This window comes from Thunnus albacares, chromosome 16 (assembly GCF_914725855.1).
Source record: "Thunnus albacares chromosome 16, fThuAlb1.1, whole genome shotgun sequence".
In the NCBI taxonomy this organism is placed as follows: Eukaryota; Metazoa; Chordata; class Actinopteri; order Scombriformes; family Scombridae; genus Thunnus; species Thunnus albacares.
The window spans coordinates 10,839,326-10,857,522 of record NC_058121.1 but is presented as its reverse complement, the minus strand read 5'-3'; the positions used below and the strand labels follow the sequence as shown (position 1 = coordinate 10,857,522).

The window sequence follows — 18,197 nt, the reverse complement described above, 5'->3', positions numbered from 1 at the left end:
ACCTTCCCTGTCAATCTGGAGGGCAGACAGGGTGGCCATTTATGTTGTGGTGGTAGAGCTCGGGCTGCGGAAACTGTTTTCATCATTACTCCCACAAAACCTTGTCAGAAACCCAGAGCTGTCTGACCGCCTGCCGCCTGTGGGAGGGAAATAGCAATAAACAATGAAAAATCAGAGAGTCAGGAGGCGTATAACATTTCTTGGGCCCTTTGTGTCAGGCTGTGCAGTCTCCTGTGTATCATTGTGAATTCTACATACTTACGGTCATCTGAATTTCTGTACTCCCAGCGGGGTATGTCAGAAACTCTGTGGCACAAAGCTCAGGCAGGTGCATAGGCGTACCAGTAAAACAATCAGAAAAATAGCTGCCCACAATCCTGATTTGATTAACAATTTAGCAATTACCTAATGTATTCATTTAGATGATACAAATCAAATCTTTGGCCATTTAATCAATTAAAAGAGCCTGACATTTTAGGATAATGCAAGACATAAAGCTCATCATTATGCATGATGGCGTCAGCTGATGCATTCCAAAATTAGTTACCAACACACATCCGCCTGTCTTTCTTCGTTTGATATCAGAAGAATACAAAAATGATGTACGAAAGTTACAATTATTACATTTTTAATGGCATTATTTGTAAAACCTTGCATCAATGTCAAATTCCATGAGCTCATATTTGTTTTCAACAGGACAGCTAAGCCTTTGGAGTCGTTTCTAATGAACATGTCCAGGTATTCAATCACTTCAGCTTGCACCACTAGATCTAGCTGCGTGGAAAATGACAAGCAACACTGGTAGAACGCCAACGAGTTTCAGGATTATGCCTTCCCCCGTCAATTTTCATTATGTCTATATGTGATCGTTTTAGTATATCCTTTCATGTACAGCAGAGATGTCATCACGAGCATTGGCTGGCCCTTGGGTGTGTATGTTTCTTTGTCGGGAATAACAGCCCCGGAATAACAGATCAAATGACAAACTGGGTATAGTGGGAAGTCAGGGGGTAGTTATGAAGCAACCTACCAAGGATGCTTGTCATTTCACAACATGAAACAGAGTTAAACAGACGAGTGGTGTCGTGGGACCTGATGTGATCTTGTCACTTTGTGGAGAGAATACACGTCTGGAGAAAATTAGTTGATAAATCGGCTGCTCCGCCAACAGGCTATCATTGACAACATGCTCCTGAGTTGCTCAAGTCCACTTGAGGCAACAAGGAAGAAGCATCACTTGGCAGGAGACATTTTGCGATGGTAACATACAGTAAGTTCCTCAAAGCTTTACACATTTACATTCCCATGTGGCCCATAATTGTGGTCCAAAGTAGAAACTAGAGTTAAGGAAACAATCTCACCAAAATGTCCATTTAGTAGCTGTTCTGGAGCTTTTTATCATATCACATGATGTACATCAGCAGATGGAACTGTCCAGTTGGAACTGGAGATGTTCAAATTTCCATTTTTGTCTGGACCGCAACTGCAGGGCCAGTCCTACACGTGGTTATCCATGACTGAGTGAGTGATAGAGTGAGTGAGTAAGTTACACCATTGGTCAGCCACCTAGTATTGGCGTTTCCCTATTGGCCATCGCGCTATCAAAATGACTTTATTGACATCATCAGGGGGTGTTTACAGCGCTTCCACTCATAACTCTATCTGCACAGGAGTAGTATCACCTGTGGACCTTATGTGATTTAGAAATTACCCTCCACGTTGGCACAGGATGAGCGAAGTCTGTATTTTACTCAAATTTACTGACATCATCCCACTGGATATGTGTGACAACATGACAGACTGCACTGTTGCACTGCAACTGTTACAGTCTTGTCTCTAAATGACCTAAATACATAACTGATGGAAACAGAGGACAGCAGCGCAATGCAGAGTGATGGTGTTTCCTGCTCAGAACTCTGAGTTGGCTAAACTCCTATTTAAACAGACGCGTACCGGTTTCTCTGCGTCTCCTCCTTTACTGTCCAGTGTGATCAACTCTCCGGCTGGCAGCGCTGTCAGCAGCCGACAGGAGAGGCGCTGCACGGTGAGTTTGGATTCTGTAACTGAATTAATATTGGGATGCAAATTTTTTATTTCTCTTGACATCTTCACATCACAAACGATGAACAACAGCATTAAAATACGAGTCTTGCAGGTAAAACATGAGACTCATGTAGCTGTTACATCAGTTTAGTGTAGGTGTGCTTGCTGTAACTGCAGTGACTGGGAGGAGATGAGCCTGTCAAAACTTTCATTTATAATTTCCACCACAGCCTCCAGATGAACGTTTAATTTCCAGGAATTCACATTATAGATACCACCACTGACTGACTATCCCTGTAACAAACTGGCCCCAGTTTTACACACCCATACACGGTCCAGTCATATACTAGGTTTGGACATAGTCTTGTTAATGAGCACTTTAAGGGGTCTTTGTGTCTTTAAAGTTGACATGACAACTGAGCAAACTCCATCTGCTGATGGAAATCATGCGATGTGATTGAAAGCTCCAGAACAGCTGCTAAACCTGTGGTGAGATGCAAACTCTATATCTTGTTATTTGCCCATTATTATGTCCTAAAAGCAATATTTTCTGAAATGGTGACTAATATCTTCCAGTGTTCTTACAATGAGATTATTTCAATTTGTTTCAAATAAAGTGACTTTACTCTTCTTCTAATGCAGTAATCTGCCTTATTATAGAGACATTCATTTCTAATAAATTGAGAGTAGCTGATTTGTATTGGAAATATGACGGCCTCCTGAAGCATTTACTGCACTGGCAGATTGTGTTCATTAGTTTAGAAAGACTTTCAAGATTTCATTCCAGTCAAAAATCCAATAATTGTTTGCACTCCACTAGCTTAACAAGCTCATCCCTTTAAGAACATTATGTTTATCTTTACCACAAGCAACATGTGCATTTTTCACTACATCTTCATGGTGACTCATCATTGCTACAGTTAGCTACAAGAGCAACCTTCCAATTTCTCAAATGAGTCACTAGCTTTCCTACTTAGAGCATTGCCTTGGAGGAGCAGGACTGGTTTAGAAATTTCAAATTTACTTTAGAGTTTCATTGTTAAGCCAAAAATCCACCACATTGTCTCCAGACATATATATCCCTCTGTATATACAACTGGCCTCACAAGACTAACAGACAAAAGACTGTATCTCTGAATGATGAGAGAGATGAGCCCTACACAGCAGAGTTTGAAGCCCCGTAGCCGCCACTTGTCAGAGTTCGAGGGTTGAGGTGGTATCTGCTACATATTTTTGTCCACACGAGGGGCTACCATGATACAAAGTACTACAAAACTTCTTGTTCTTGTACAAAAACAAACATTTTTGTAGAAATCCTGCATTTAAACAACAACTGATACAGAGTGAAAACTGCAGACCGCGTGTAAGGACGGACATGAATGAGAACTTTGACAGTATACATTGCTTGTAGAGGCTTTGAACATAACAGGCATGGTAGAAAGTTCTTTACAATGGCAGAACTTTGGCACGAGAAAGGCGTTACAGAAGAAAACAATGAGTATTCGACAAGGTCAGCATAAATGTTTCCAAACTAGATAATCACTTTTACACATCAGTTCATAGTAAACCATTTGTCACTGACTACCGTTCCCTTTGTTGTTGTGAGATTAGTGTTTGTTCAAATCATTTGCAAGAAACTCAAGCCACTGAGGGGAGGGACCGATGGGGGTCACACACATGGAGGTAAGACAAAAGGGCATTGACATCAACAGAAAAACTACATCTGGTGTTACTGTCACAATAGAGTTTCCCTTCTGCACAGGTGTCAGATGAGAGTGTGTGTGTGTGAATATATGTGTTAGATGTATATGTGTGTGTGTTTGTGTGTTTAGGTCCACTTCTAGTGTGGACCAGACTTATGTTTTGTCCCAAACCTGCTTGGATCCTCTATCAACTTACATTTATCAATTTATCAAGTCTTTCCTTTCCAGCTCCCTTCAAAAAGTGAACGTCACAGTGAGGTGACACTGCTCAGGTATCTATATTTCCACAGGAAACATCTGTCTACATAAGCAAGTGGGTTCAAAAGGAATCCTGTTTTGACTGTTAACCTCACTCTGGGGTTAAGTCAGCATTAATTTGACCCCTTCTCCCCTTCATGGTTTTTACTGAGGGGTGTTTTTCAGGGTGCCTTCAGCCTTTATGCCATGGTTTCCTTTCCTGGGAGTCTCCTGTCGTTGAACGTGTGCATGTTGATGACCTCCTCTGTCTTAACAATGACGGGCGGCTGAGGCTTCTGTTTGAGACGGCGCTGGCACTTCAGAGACACCCGCAGCTCGTCCATCATGGCACTACAGAATGATCGCTGCAGATGGCAAACGAGAAAGAAGGAAAAGTTACAGCTGGCACCGTGCCGTCTGTCACACTGCTCAAACCTACACAACTCTAATTTGTAGGAGAAAGACAATATTGGCGTTTTATTCAATACTGAATGTTGGCAAGACATGAGCTCCGTTGCCAATCAGACAGAAGTTCCTCCTAGGCTGTCTACAAACATGCAGTGACAATTCACTTGATTGCATATTGTAAGCATTTAGTGGTAACACTGTCCATTATTAAAGCCACTATGTGTGTATTTTCAACGTATTTATAGCATTTTTCAAATTATTCTGATGGCATGGTTTTTTGTTTGTAGGAAAATGAGTCAATTTTCAGTGAAAATTGGTGCCATCTGTGAGTTTTCAGGGTATTCATTTTCATCTCAGTGATCTCGGGGATTGGGAATGCAGGGGGTAGTGGGGGACTTTTTTTTTTCTTTACCACAAGGGAACCCCAGTGTTAGAAATGTTCAAAATTCTACACTCCGGGGCTTGAATACTTGAAAAATCTGTTAACTTTCAGATTATGTGAATGCTTTACTGGGCAAATGCTTTTGTTTTTATATTTTATATTTTGCTCAGGAAACTGTGTTTTTTTCCTTCTTCTTCATGCTTTTGTGAGTAATGGTTTTGTGTTTGTTACATACAGCATATCATGATTATCCTGCTTCCATTTTGATCAGGAAAAAATCAGGAAGAGCCCATCTTTTCGTGGTTGTAAAATAAAGGTGAAAAACTTGTTTAGTGTTATCATGTTAATATTAAAATATCAAAAATGTGTACTGTTTATATTCAGCAACTGACCATCACTAGATACACGGTACTATTTAACTAGTGATGTTACTAGTTACTACTTACTGTTCAGTAACGTCACTAAATTATGTAATTTAGAGACTTCCGAGTTGAATAAAGGTTGAATTTAGTCAGCATAACCATAACAACATTACTACTGCTGACCCTAAACCAAAGTATTAAAGGGGTATTCCAAAGACTTGGTACTGGACTTCTAAAAAGTTGGAGACTTTAAGGAGACAGGATCCTACAATTTTCGTAATGTAACTTTCCATAATGCAAAAATCTCAAGACAAAACTAAGATTATTTTCTCTGAAAAAAAAGTTTCAACATTGCACAGGCAAAATAAGGTCAAACCTTTTCATTTAATTCCTAAACAATATTTTCTCTAAAAAATAGACTTTCACTTAAAGGTCTGATGTTGCCTTTTTCACTCAAAGGTTTGAACGCTGTTTCAGAGGCTTTTATAACCTGCCAAGAACTAAATCCGGAAACAATCAACACTTGTAATTTTTTGGCGTGCAAGCAGAAATGTAAAGATACAGAATAAAGGACAAAACATCCACTTTAGCAGATTAAATCCACAACAATTGATATTTTCTTTTAAAACATCAATCACCCCCTTATAGAATGACACACGTTATGTAACTTCTGTAATATGAGGTTCCTTTGTCCCCGCATTATGCATGTGGTGTGAAATCCTATAAAATGTCAATATGCTTGTGCGCCAATGCTGCCAAGACAAATTCCCATAAATTCACTTTCTGATTATGCTAAATCTAATTCAAATTCTTAGTGGGTGTAGGAGGAGAGAAGATATAAGAGAGGGGGGGAGAGCAGTAAACTATGAAGCTATTATTTTTGTTTGTGTTTGTGCGTAGGTGTGTGAGATGGATATCGTCTTTTTGTTTTTTTTCTCTCCATTTTTACATACATTTGTCTGGTGTATGAATGAGATACTTTGTACACTCGGGGAAAAGGAGAACTCTGAGATTATGAAAGAAGAGAGGGTCAGGATGGATGAGAGGAAAAAGACAGGGTGAAAAACAATGAGGAGGGGTATGGATTAAGGTGATGGAGAAAGGAAGGAAAATGAGGGGGGTAAAAAAGCTGGAGATGTTAGGGTGGAGGAGGGAAGGAGAAGCTTGTTGTCAGCATGTAAATTACTAGCACCTTGGCAGCCTGGAGATTGTGGCATTTGCAAATTATCTGAATACTGTGACCCAGTCTTGCGGCTCTTGATTAATGATAGCTAAGATGTGCTCCGAAACATATGCGGTCTGTAAAAAAAAGCCAGAAACTAATTACTATTGCAATAAAGTAACATGCTGCCGTGTTGTGCTAATTCTGTATATGTAAATAATTAAAACATGCTATCAAAAAGGACTTTCACAATTACCTGGAAACATCATTGCACAAGTTAAAGTGTACTAAAATACACACCCCTTGCTGCGTGATGAATCATGTGCACTCAGTGCTAAAATAGAGCACAGATAGGACAGTCTGAAATATATTCAGTCTCTTGCTAGAAAGAAACATAACCAGAGGGGGGAGAATAAAAAAGCTGCAAACATGCTGCACTGCAGGCATGCTTTCATTTTTCAGACAAATCACAAGATTAAAGGGTGGATTTACATTCTTTAACGTCTGTTTTAAGGGAACACTCGCATGCCTATATGTACATTGAAAGCGTTTTTTGGTGTCTGTTTGTTCCGTCTGTCCATACAGGCTGTGAAGAGATCCCTTCCTGAAATGATTTCATATTAAGAGATTGGGGTCAGAGTCCACAATCCTCCGTCCATGCAGAAATGCATCATACATTTCAGCAGAAGCTAGTTTTCAGCAGGTAGAGTTAGATAAATCAAATTGGTATCTACCAAAGTTACAGTCATTTTAGTACAACTTTACATTTTTTTGTTACTATCCCTCCACTGCAGCTCAGCAAGGATACAGGAATTTCAAGATGAAAAGACTAACTTTGTAAAATACCCACTTGGTTTGGCTAACACAGACTAACTTCAGCTCAACTTTAGAGTGCATTTTTGCAAAGCAGAAGGACTGCGGATTACTTCATGGCCAGTGTGAACAGGAGGAACGACTACAGCAATCAGTTGTCTTAAGACAGATTTGAAAAATGCGAACTCGCCCTGCACCTGAAAAAAAGAACAAAAATGCAAACTACAACCACACTGCAAGTGTACAATATGTTTGCTGTGCTTAAATCAATTTTCATTTGGTTTCATTTTTTACGTTTACAATTGAATTAACCTTTAAAAAATGATGGGAAATTGAGAGATGTCAAACCCTAAATGAAACCCAGTTTAAGTAAAATGATGGAATTCTGGATGAAAACAATCTTTAACTCTCCTGACTCCTGTACCTTCTCCAGCTGGGCGTTCTGTTTCGACTTGTAAAGGACCTCCCCTACAGCCACGAACACTGACAGCACCAGTCCCGCAGCCAACACGATGAAGATCCCGCCAATGTTCTGCACCCCCAGAGCGCTGGCTTCTTTGCTTTCCTCCTCGGGACAGCCATTCCCTCTCCACCACTTCTCCTTCATCATGTGCAGCTTCCCTTCCTCCTGCAGCTGCAGGATGGCTATCGTGATCTTGTCTCTGTACGGGGAGCCTGCGTGGACCAAAACACAACATGAGACTAGTGAACAAGGATAATAGCTAAATATGAAAAAATATGATTACGCCTAGCATAGTCATTGTAAAGTGGATATACACAGTATAAAACCAGTGGTGGGTGTATGAAACACATTCTGGCTCACATGTGATCATATAACCTGTCATGTTATTGTTGGCTTCTTAGAGGGAGTTTTTTGTAAGTCCTTCCTCAAATCCCACTAATCCCTATATTCACAGAGTGATTCCAAAATTCTCACTCCTCTCTGCAGTGTGTGAATTATAATGCACAGGGAGTTGGCAACAAAGACTTGGCTTTGTAAAAGCAGAGCTGCTGTTAATTCTGATGAATTAGCTGCTGTTTGCACACACTTTCATACAGCATAAATGGTGTGTATAAAGAAGGAAAACAGAGAGGCCCAGTGGGGTGTATATTACATGGGTGCATGTGTGTGAGGGATTATACTATGTGTATATCTGAGATAGGGTTGCGCTATCAGTGTGTTTTTATGCATGTTAATGCCATGATGAGTAAAAGAGCCCAAATCCACAGACAGTGGGAGGACGCCAGAATTAGCGGCGAGGCATTAAGACGCAGCGGGTGTTGGTGTGATCAAAGGAGGAGTAATCGGTGCAGAGAACCCGAGTGGGGTCGTGTTCTTCTCCCATCCACAGCGTGTTTGACACAACACACGGCCGATCGAGGCGCAGCACACACGCTCTGCCCCAACCGGGCCAAGAAAGATTAATACTCACTGTGAGCGTTCATGTTTCATTTATAAACTGCTTTAAAAGCTTGTTAGTGTATTTATGTGATTACAGAACTCATACGTAATGAAGCCTGGTTATACTTTTCCATTTCAGGCATTCGGTTAATGCACTTATTCAGAGTTGAAAATGTAGTAAAATGTCCATAATGGCAACATAATATAAATCATTTACAAACATGGGAACATTTTGTGCTAAAACTCGGGGGGGAAATAAACTGAATCTAGCTGCAGGTAGCAGCAGGTAGCATCATTGCATGTGCTGTTCTCATACAGTTTTGCCTGTCAGCCCCTTTAGGTGATTCCCTTTCTGTCTCATCTATCATTTATCTACTGCCATCCATCATGCTTTCATCTCAAAGTCTTGCCGTATTTAGACTGATAAAGGGGACATTAATGCATAAGTGGAAAATTACACAGAGTGCCACTCATTTTGGAAAGCATGTCTTCATATGTTTACTTCTTTATTCATTAATAGACGAGTATTGTTGTTAAGTGTACCCACCTGTACACTTAGTGTGCTTGCCTGTGTTTGTGAGATGGTGATGTTAAGTACATGTATAAATCTATGCATTGTGTGCATGTACAGTAGACATGTACTGTTCTGAATACAGAGTCATATATATGCATGTGAGCGCGCATGTGAGAAGCATATGCTTGCTTCATTTGAAGATGAGAGATCTATCAAGTATCTGAGTCCCCTGATTCTGGCTCCCCTCATATTTCAAATGATTAATGATAGCTTAACAAAGCAGGCCTTGGATAAATGCTAATAGGATGGGTCCTTAGAGAGGAGGATATGGAGAGCGGGGCTCGGGCGAATGGAAAAGCGCTGTGCTTGACACACTGTGCATACACAACTACCTGACAGATGTTCAACACCAGAAGACATCCATCACTCTTGCACTGTCTGGCCTCAAGTATTAATGTGATCACAGTTTAAGTCGATAGCTGCAGATGACGCATTTGCGTTTTGGGAACAGGATGTGTGAAAACCGACAAGCACTTAAAGGTTAAGACATATTATTCAGCTTGCGCTGGTTTATTGCTGTAACAGCCCAACAGGGAATGAGCTGCTAAACAGCGTTCAGAAGGGCCAAAGGTTACAGGCGAAAGGCTGACATGAAGACTGAGGTCTTCATAATGTTTGGGACAAGGACACATGAAAGTCTGACAGAAGAAAAAAGAAAGAAAATATTCCTATTCTTCCAAGAGGACTGCTGGCATGAAAACAGAACTCACTTTGAACTAATGAAGAAAGCATCTCGAGACCATTTCTATTACAGAAGAAAGATTTTAGAGGCTGTAATCAGCTTTATTTCTGAAATATTGAGCTATGAACATCAGCATTAGAGATTAAAATGAGTTAGTGGGCAGTAATAACTTTGAGAGCAGATATTTTTTTATGCATTTAAATATTGAGCCACTTATCACTGAATTAAAGGATTTGAGATATGAGATATTTGAGATATGTTTTGGAGTAATATATTGTGAGTAAAAAAGAACTCACCCATGTTCTAGGTGTATGTGTACATCCCAAGGGCATCAGTGTAAGTACTCCTGCACTTAGTGCGCCACAGTGGGACTATATTTCACAGCACCACCTCAGCTTTGTTACAGCCACGGCAATCATAGCATCTCTGCAGATCCATAACTGCCCCATACTCATCACTAGTAGCTGGGTCCAGATGTGGATGGCCGGAATTAATCCTCCGTATTTTGATGGCCTTCATATCACTGATGATAGATGTGGCCATTACAGCTGGCTGCAGTGCTCTCCGTGGCCTCGTCACGACCACTCTAACCTCGACGACACCGGGATTGAAACCGTCACCAGCTTTCAGCCAGGGTCCCGTGGAGTGTCAGGGTTGTGAGCTGACAAATTTATTACCCCTGACACAGACTGTTTTATATGCAACAAAAACTGCTACTTGGAAGTGGAAAATATATAATATAATTTGCTGAAATGCCAAATTCAAGGAAAACACAGCTCCTCTGCCTTGTCATCAGATAATGCTCCTTTTAAAATGTCACCATACTCGTTTCTGACAGGATCTGGGTCAAATAAGCAATTGAAACTATTCTCACTGCTTGTTTTATACAAGCAGCAGCTACTACAGCTTGAGCTACCACAATGCAGAAGCACCTTAAAGTGCAATGCCACTGAAGGCCACCAGGTGCTGGCTCCAGTTGACTACCACTCAAAAAGCATCAACTTCTCTGTCAATCATTTTTTTCAATGTCTCATTATAATCTAAATCACTAAATGCGGACCCTCTAATAAGTGTGCTGGTGGCCATTTTGGAAATTATTGCTCCATTAATAGGATTTACGGAAAGCATGAATTGGCCTTAACATTCACGTCGGTCCAAGGTAGTGGGGCGTGTTTCCAGGACATGAAAGGTCACACCCTCACTCCTCATTTGGAAGGTCGGAAAAAGATTGTGCTGTACCCTAAACCGCAACTCCAAGCTTCAAGTGCAAACCATAGGTATCGTCACACCTTGCAGCGTCCATCTTTATATATAGTCTATGGTTTTATACTCACCAAAGTGCTTTGTTGTTGTGGTTTAACGCTCAGATACAGTTCAGACATTGTCAAGTAAGTCAGAGGGAAGTGCACTGAAGTAACTAGGTTGCTTTCTGTGATTTTTTTCATAGTCTTCCTCTCACGATCTTGTCTTGTGTGATACCACAGTAAGCTAAAACACACCATTAAAGGTATTTGTGAACATTTAACCCCGCTTTGCTTCTCTACTGTGTAAATAATCTAGTGAGAAAATCATTTTAGCTCAAAAAAGAAAAACCACACTCGCTAAAGCAGAGCTCAAACGGCACCTTTTTCTTTAGCTCTAGGCACATTTTAACCTTATCCATAAATTCAACCTCTTCAGCCATTCGTTTTTCATTAAGCTGAACCTTTTACACCTTACTCTGTTGAACCATTATACCCGCGACCCCATCAATAAAGGTCAACCTCACCGTTCTCAAAGCATATTCGTCATCTTCACTATATACCTTTTATCTGTGACAGTACCTGGAGTATCTCTCTATAACCTAAAGCTATTCAAACGTTTCATAACACAGCAGGCGACACAGAGGTGTATAGAGGTTTGAAGTATTTTACCCATAGGTGTTCCCACTCCGTAGGCTTTGGAATCTATGAGGCCTCCGATCTGTGTGAGGTTGCAGTTGCGCTGGGTCACAAACTCGATAGTGGTGGACTCCATGAGGAAGGCGTAGTCCGAGGTCAAAACGCGCTGGATGCCCTCCTCCACGTTCTTGACCATCACAGATTGCCTCCTGCTGTTCATGAACTCCCACATCTTATCATAGGTGGAGATCTTTGTCTTCTGCAAGAAACCAGAGAACAGAAGTGGAATGAGATTGGTAGCAGTACTAGTCAACTCTACATTCTGCTGTTGTTAGGATAAATTTCAGTGCGTAACTCAAGAACTATACACAAGTAAAGTACAAGTACTTTAGATTTGTACTTGAGTATTTCCATTCCATCCTTCTTTATACTTTTACTCTGCTTCATTTATTTGACAGCTTTAGTTACTTTACAGAATAAGATTTTACACACATGACAGATGATTAGCTAATAGGATTGACTGTTGTAGATTAAACTACACAACAGCATAAAACAGTTAAAATTAGCTCCACCATGACCAGCTAGTCCTGTAAAATGCTTACATATTAATGCATCAGAAATAATAATATAATATTATACTGCAATAAAAGTGTAACTCTGACAGAAGCCATTTTTCTGCATTATGAGCTTTTTATTACTTTTGATAAATTAATTTTGCAAAAAATACTAACATACTTAATTGACATTTTCAATGCATTTTACTTGTGAGAGAGTATTTTTATTCTGCAGTATTGCCACTTTTACTTATGTAAAAGATGTGAATATGTCCTCCACAGAACTTTTTATTACTCAGGATATTTGGTTGTTTCCTAATGCAATTACGAAACTTTTTTGATAAACAAAAGCCTGTGTGTACTAATATTTATATGAAAAAGAAAGGAAGTTAATCAGTGAAAGAAGACCACTCTATAAAACCTATGGCAGACCCAGCTACCTTGAAAAAGGTCATGGTGGCACCGTCCTCCACCACACCATACAGGATTTTAGTTTGCTTGGCCAGGTCATCGGCTGAGTCTATGGGGGACTCCATCCTCTCCACAGTGAGGAAGGCAGCCAGGTTGGCCGTATAGGAGGAAATTATGATGAGGGTGAAGAACCACCAGATGCCTCCCACTATTCGAGTTGACAGCGCCTTGGGCATGAGCTCTGAGCCTGAGGTGATAGAGGTGGTTAGTGGTTTCTTTTTAACCATGTAAAAACAACAAGATTAATTCCTTTAAAAACAGTCAAACTTGTTTCGAGAGCTTTCTTGAAGATTTCAGTTGAGGCAGTTGCGCCACTTGCTTCAAGATGAAAATCACTTGAGAAAGCTCTTGAAACAAGATGATTGTTGGATTTCAAACAAGCTAAATTTTTTCGTCCCAGACACGAGTGCCTTAAATAACGCAGGACACACAGAAAAGTGCCATTGAGAATGTCTCCTGCGAAGAAGGTGTTTGCATGAATCAATCACATAACACCGAACACATTCAATATTGATTATCAACTGAGTGGAGAAGTGACAGGCTGTTTGGGCCAGAGAGTCATGTACCCAAGGTAACCTCACATCCTGACTCTAGACCCCACTGATCTCTGGGTGCTGATGGGCCAAAGGCAAGAAGAGAGGACACTGGGTATAAGTGCTATCATTACTATCATATACAGCTTATTTATATACAGTATATTGTTTGAATACATTTCTTTAATCTTGATATTTGAGCTACTGTTGATAGAAACACAATGTATTATGACTCAGGGATTTAAAAGGAAGGTTATATCACTGTTGCTGATTTTACTCAAGTGTTATAAGGGCTATTTAGACTCTTTTATACTGTATTACTCATATACACATATAGGTTTATCTATATTCCTATGAGCTACGCTGATTGAAGTTAAAAAAAAAAAACATTACATGCACATTTACTCTAAGTTCTGTCTTCCTAGCAGTGGACCCCCAGAGGTCTCTCTTTGTTGCTGCTGGCTTGGATAAAACAACCCAACCCTCAGAGACAGTGGGATATAGAGAGCTCCAGCTCCACAGAGCAACAGCAGCCACAGGCTGAGGCAACTACCTTGCTGCATGAGAGCCCCAACTCCAAACCAGAAACTATTGAGCAGCGTAAAATTGTTTTCCACTACATCCGAGTCTGGGTTGCATGGGTGCGGGTTGTACCACTCATAGGGGCTAAACCTATAAAGGAGAGAGCAGAGAGAGAGTTATGTCAGCACAAAGCACAGAACAGTGTGTTCCCTGGTGCAGATTAAATGGCAGATAAAACATAAATTTTAAAAGACTGTGAGCATGGACAAAGAGAATGTAAATGTGTAGGAATCCTGTGTTGTGGCCTCAGGGTCAGAGCTTCTGCAGAGACCAAAGCGAATCATTCAGGCTTTCGCCGAGATCAACTTATTGGCATATTCAAATGCCATCAGTTTATTGTGAGAACAGATCAATAGGCTGGAATAACACTGTCACTGGTGATAATGTCCCAGTGCGTGATGATCTTTGGAGCTCATTTGGATTCACTGACTCAGGAGCCTTTATGTGTTTTCCGCAGCAACTCCAATCACTGTTCCTCTGCGGATCCTTCTCACACCCTCAACACGGGACTAGCGCTTTCCTTTTTTTCTTCTGGGCTCTGTTCTTCCCCTCCTTAGTTGATTTTCCTCTTTTCTCTCAATCCTTTCACACCTTCATTTATATCACTATCCCTAACAATTCCCACCACAAAAACCAACACCTAATTTTAACCCTATTGCCTTGCTCCCCCTATGAACCTACCCCTTTTACCCCCTTGCCTCCTGCTGCCTGCCTCGGCTGACTGTCAGTGTCTTCAGGTCAGTTGTGGACATTTCTCATTTATTATCCTGAGCAAAAGTGGCATGGCATTAGCGCAGGGTGATTGGGTTAGCGTTAAGCATCAGTAGCTGATTGAGTTTGTGCTGAAGTGGTTGATAGAGGGAACATTGCTTATGCAGAGTTGAGGGGCCCATCAGGTAAGGCTGTTTAGGAGTTTTCTCCCCAACATACTGCATGCTAATAAGCCTGTGGGCCGAGTCTTATGGATTGAAACTATGCAGCAATGTGATGCCGTTTGTCAGCTGCGCCTTCTAGAGACACACAGGGATATATATACTATATTTACAAGACACTGAGCAGCATTTCACATTACCGACCCAAATGTTATATGACGGCTGTTTTATGGTAGCACTATTTGCTAGAGAGACTACATGATTGCTGTAGTTGTATATAAAGATATGCCATTTGATCTTTCTTTGTTGCCACAGCAGCCTAATTAAGGGTCTTATTTTACAAGCACCGTGAATGTGGCAACATTTTTGTCATATTGCTCTTCCTTTACAGTTATTTTCTATGCTGTCCCCTTGAGATTCATCTACGTGGACGTGGCTGTGATGACACACTATAATTCTTCCTGTCAACCCCATCAGGATCCCTGATTGCTAGAATGTCAATGAGCTCTGTCTCCTTGGATCCACAGGCAACTGAAACTGCACAATGGCCTTGTGGTGCTGTGCGGAACGCAGCGTGTGTGCGCGCTGGAATGCGTGTATGTTTTTATGCCTGTGTGTGTGTGTGTGTGTCAACCCCCCCCCCCACCGGTACATGAATGTTTGCGCATGTGCCTTTATGGCTGTGTGGGTGTGCATTTGTCTGTGGTGGCAACTGTGTTTACATTGGCTCAATCAAATCTATCTCGAAGTCAAATATTGTCTGTGATGATATATTTAGGTTGTTGTTCACAGATGTTACATATAATGTTGAGCTGCAGCCTGAGGCTTATTGTGGGTGAACATCTGATTGTGAGTGACCTTACAGTACGTACTGTGCATGAGGCAGTGGGTGTAATTCTACACAACACACACTTGATTGGATTGTGTTTGTCCCTCTCAGTGTCTACATGTGTATTCTGTACGCGTCGGGACCGATGGCTCCTCTGTATGACCTTTGCCTGCAGCCGGCCCATATTCCTGCGGGCCGTGTTCTGCACACCGATCACCAGGAAGAAGGGGATGTGGAACATGCGGACGTAAGGTCACCTCCTCACACCAAGCATGAGGGACATGTCGAATTGCACACAGAATTATAAAAGGATTCTTCCTCTCTCTCTCTCTCTCTCTCTCCCCCCTCTCCTGTTCCTCTCCCCCGTCGCCAGTCCTCATCCACAATAACACGACCCGCTCCCTCCATTAACTGTCTGTTGGATTCAATTACTTTGGCTTGGCTTTATAGATCTGTTGCCTTTGTTCTCCTGGGCCAAGTGCAGATGTTGTATTGAAGGTGTTAAAATGAGTGGCGTCCGGTACATGAACTGCAAAACTGCAATAGCCTGTAATTACATGTAAACATGTTATAATGCGATTTCAATCAGCCGTTCTTCTTTGCAGGTGGACATTTTCTACGCTAAAAAAAGGTTTACGATATGAGAGAATAGCATTTGTTTTGTTACTAAAGAGAGAAATCAACTCAACCACAGACAGGGTTGGAACAAGCCACTGAGTGGAATGTATTTCTCTGGAGCTTTAAGTGAGATAGCTTATTTCGTCAGGAAAAAAAAAAGTGTATGTGTGTGGGAAGCTGTTCAAAGACATTCTGAATCCCTGGTGAGATTGAGGTGTTTAGTGTTTTATTGCGCAAAACTGGGACTTCATAAGCTCACTCCACACTCTATTTGGAGAGGATTAAAGAAAATAATATACTCTGCATTTAGGGGATTGACCAATCAATTGGTGGCTGTGCAATCAATACTACAATTATGAGAGAACGAGCTCAGCAAACTGCAGAGAACACTGTAAGTCAGATTTAAACTTTCCTGAATATTTTTGGTCACATAGTGTGAGGACAAGCACTATTTATTGCCATGGTGTGCAAAAAAAAAGGTACAATGCATGCACACAGACAAGAGCAGTATAATTTAATAAAAGTACTGAGGCTATTTCATTACAGCCAGATGAATATCAATATAATTGCATGCTAATCACTTACCCTGACCAACCGTGAAACAAAGGGCTATGGGTACAATTTGCATATTCTGAACTAACTTAGGTGACAGTTGCTGCTTTCCTCTCATGTGATCATTTTGCCGGTAACATTTGATGAAATGTGCATTAAACCCAAACCTCTCAGGATCAAAGCAGAAGAAGAGGAGCCCTGGGGTTAACACACGTCTTTCTACATCGGTCATGCATCAGGGTTTTTTTTGGGGAGGCGGTGGGGGGTTCATCTAGATATTGTAAGAACTGTACTTGCACAATGTCAGCATTGCGCTTGTACATTTCTTACAGCTGATTAAGAGATATGTGCCGGGTAGCTCATTTTACAGTTGCTGATGCATGCTCAAATATACATGGGACAGGGTGAGGAATCAGCTCATTTTTAAAGACCATACCAGTGTTTTTACTTACTTTCATCATCATCATTTACTGTAATGAGATCAGAGTAAACATTTATTCCTCTTCTTTTCTTTAAACTATCTTTTTGACATTGGATGATAATTAAGCTAAAACCACAGATTGTTTTGAAAACTTTTCTATGTGGTTAGTTCAAGAGCTAGTGGGAGGCTGTGAAATCTGAGATTTGCTGATTGGAAAAAAAACTGTTGAATGCTTCTCCCTCAAGACTACATTTAACTTGTATTTTTAAGTAATGAAAATCCAACTTTGACAATAACAGGGTATCTAAAAAGCTTGTATACTTTGGGAAATCATCAACAGGGTTGTAAAGGATAAGATAACATGCAAAAACACTGGTATGGTCCTCTGAGGTAATGTATTTCGATTTGATATTCTTTTGTCGTAGACCATATCTACATCACTGAGGTCATCTAAGAATAAAGAGGCATGCGCTGCCTCTTACAGGAGTGCTTTTTCCACCAGTCACAGTTTGATGGTTTTCAGTGAATAAATTACCCTCTTCAGGCCCAGAGAGAGCAACTGCTGCGTGTTAGTGGAAGCAGACAAACAGGTAGGGGAGGAAGGAAGTGGAGGATGTAGGGAAGAAAGAATGGAGGAAGCAAAAGGGAGGGTTGACATGTTACCTGGCTATGACAAACAGCACACAACTGACACCCAAGCAAGCCAGCAGAATATACATCCAGATATCGGGCGAGAGGGGGTTGAGGAAGGAGAAGACCCCTGGGTTGGTGCCATTGGGCTTGCGGTACAGGATACTTATCCCCAGCGTCATGAAGGGCTTGGAGAAGTCAATGACCTTCTCTCTGACGTAGGTGATGGCCAGAGGAGCTACTGCCAGGTCTGCTTTCTGCAATTTGATAATAGGGACAGAGCGGAGAAGTGGGGGTTAGGTGTTTGAGTCCATCAATAAAAAAAGCTGAGGTACCACACTAACAACAAATCGAATTAACATCTGATTTCTGTCGACAGCCAGCCTGGTCTATATGTGCAGGAGGAAGAGCCATGACGGAGGAGAGAAAATAACCAGGGTCATTAGTTCAGCTAGATTAGTAGCTAGGCAGCTGAGTTTTTATGGAA

At 41.1% G+C, this 18,197-nt stretch overlaps 1 protein-coding gene across 3 annotated transcripts in view; it reads right to left on the bottom strand.

Annotated features, from left to right (window-relative positions):
* Positions 1–722: 722 nt before the first annotated feature.
* LOC122999719 (glutamate receptor ionotropic, kainate 2-like) overlaps positions 723–18,197 on the bottom strand; it is a 74,491-nt gene continuing 57,016 nt past the window's right edge. For all 3 annotated transcript variants that reach the window (XM_044376891.1, XM_044376889.1, XM_044376890.1), the window contains 6 exons: positions 17,744–17,967; positions 13,760–13,878; positions 12,643–12,860; positions 11,682–11,907; positions 7,535–7,785; positions 723–4,348 (listed from right to left, as the gene is read on the bottom strand). In XM_044376891.1, coding sequence (XP_044232826.1) covers positions 4,184–4,348; positions 7,535–7,785; positions 11,682–11,907; positions 12,643–12,860; positions 13,760–13,878; positions 17,744–17,967 — 1,203 coding nt within the window. In that variant the 3' untranslated portion in view covers positions 723–4,183. The remainder of the gene's footprint in view (positions 4,349–7,534; positions 7,786–11,681; positions 11,908–12,642; positions 12,861–13,759; positions 13,879–17,743; positions 17,968–18,197) is intronic.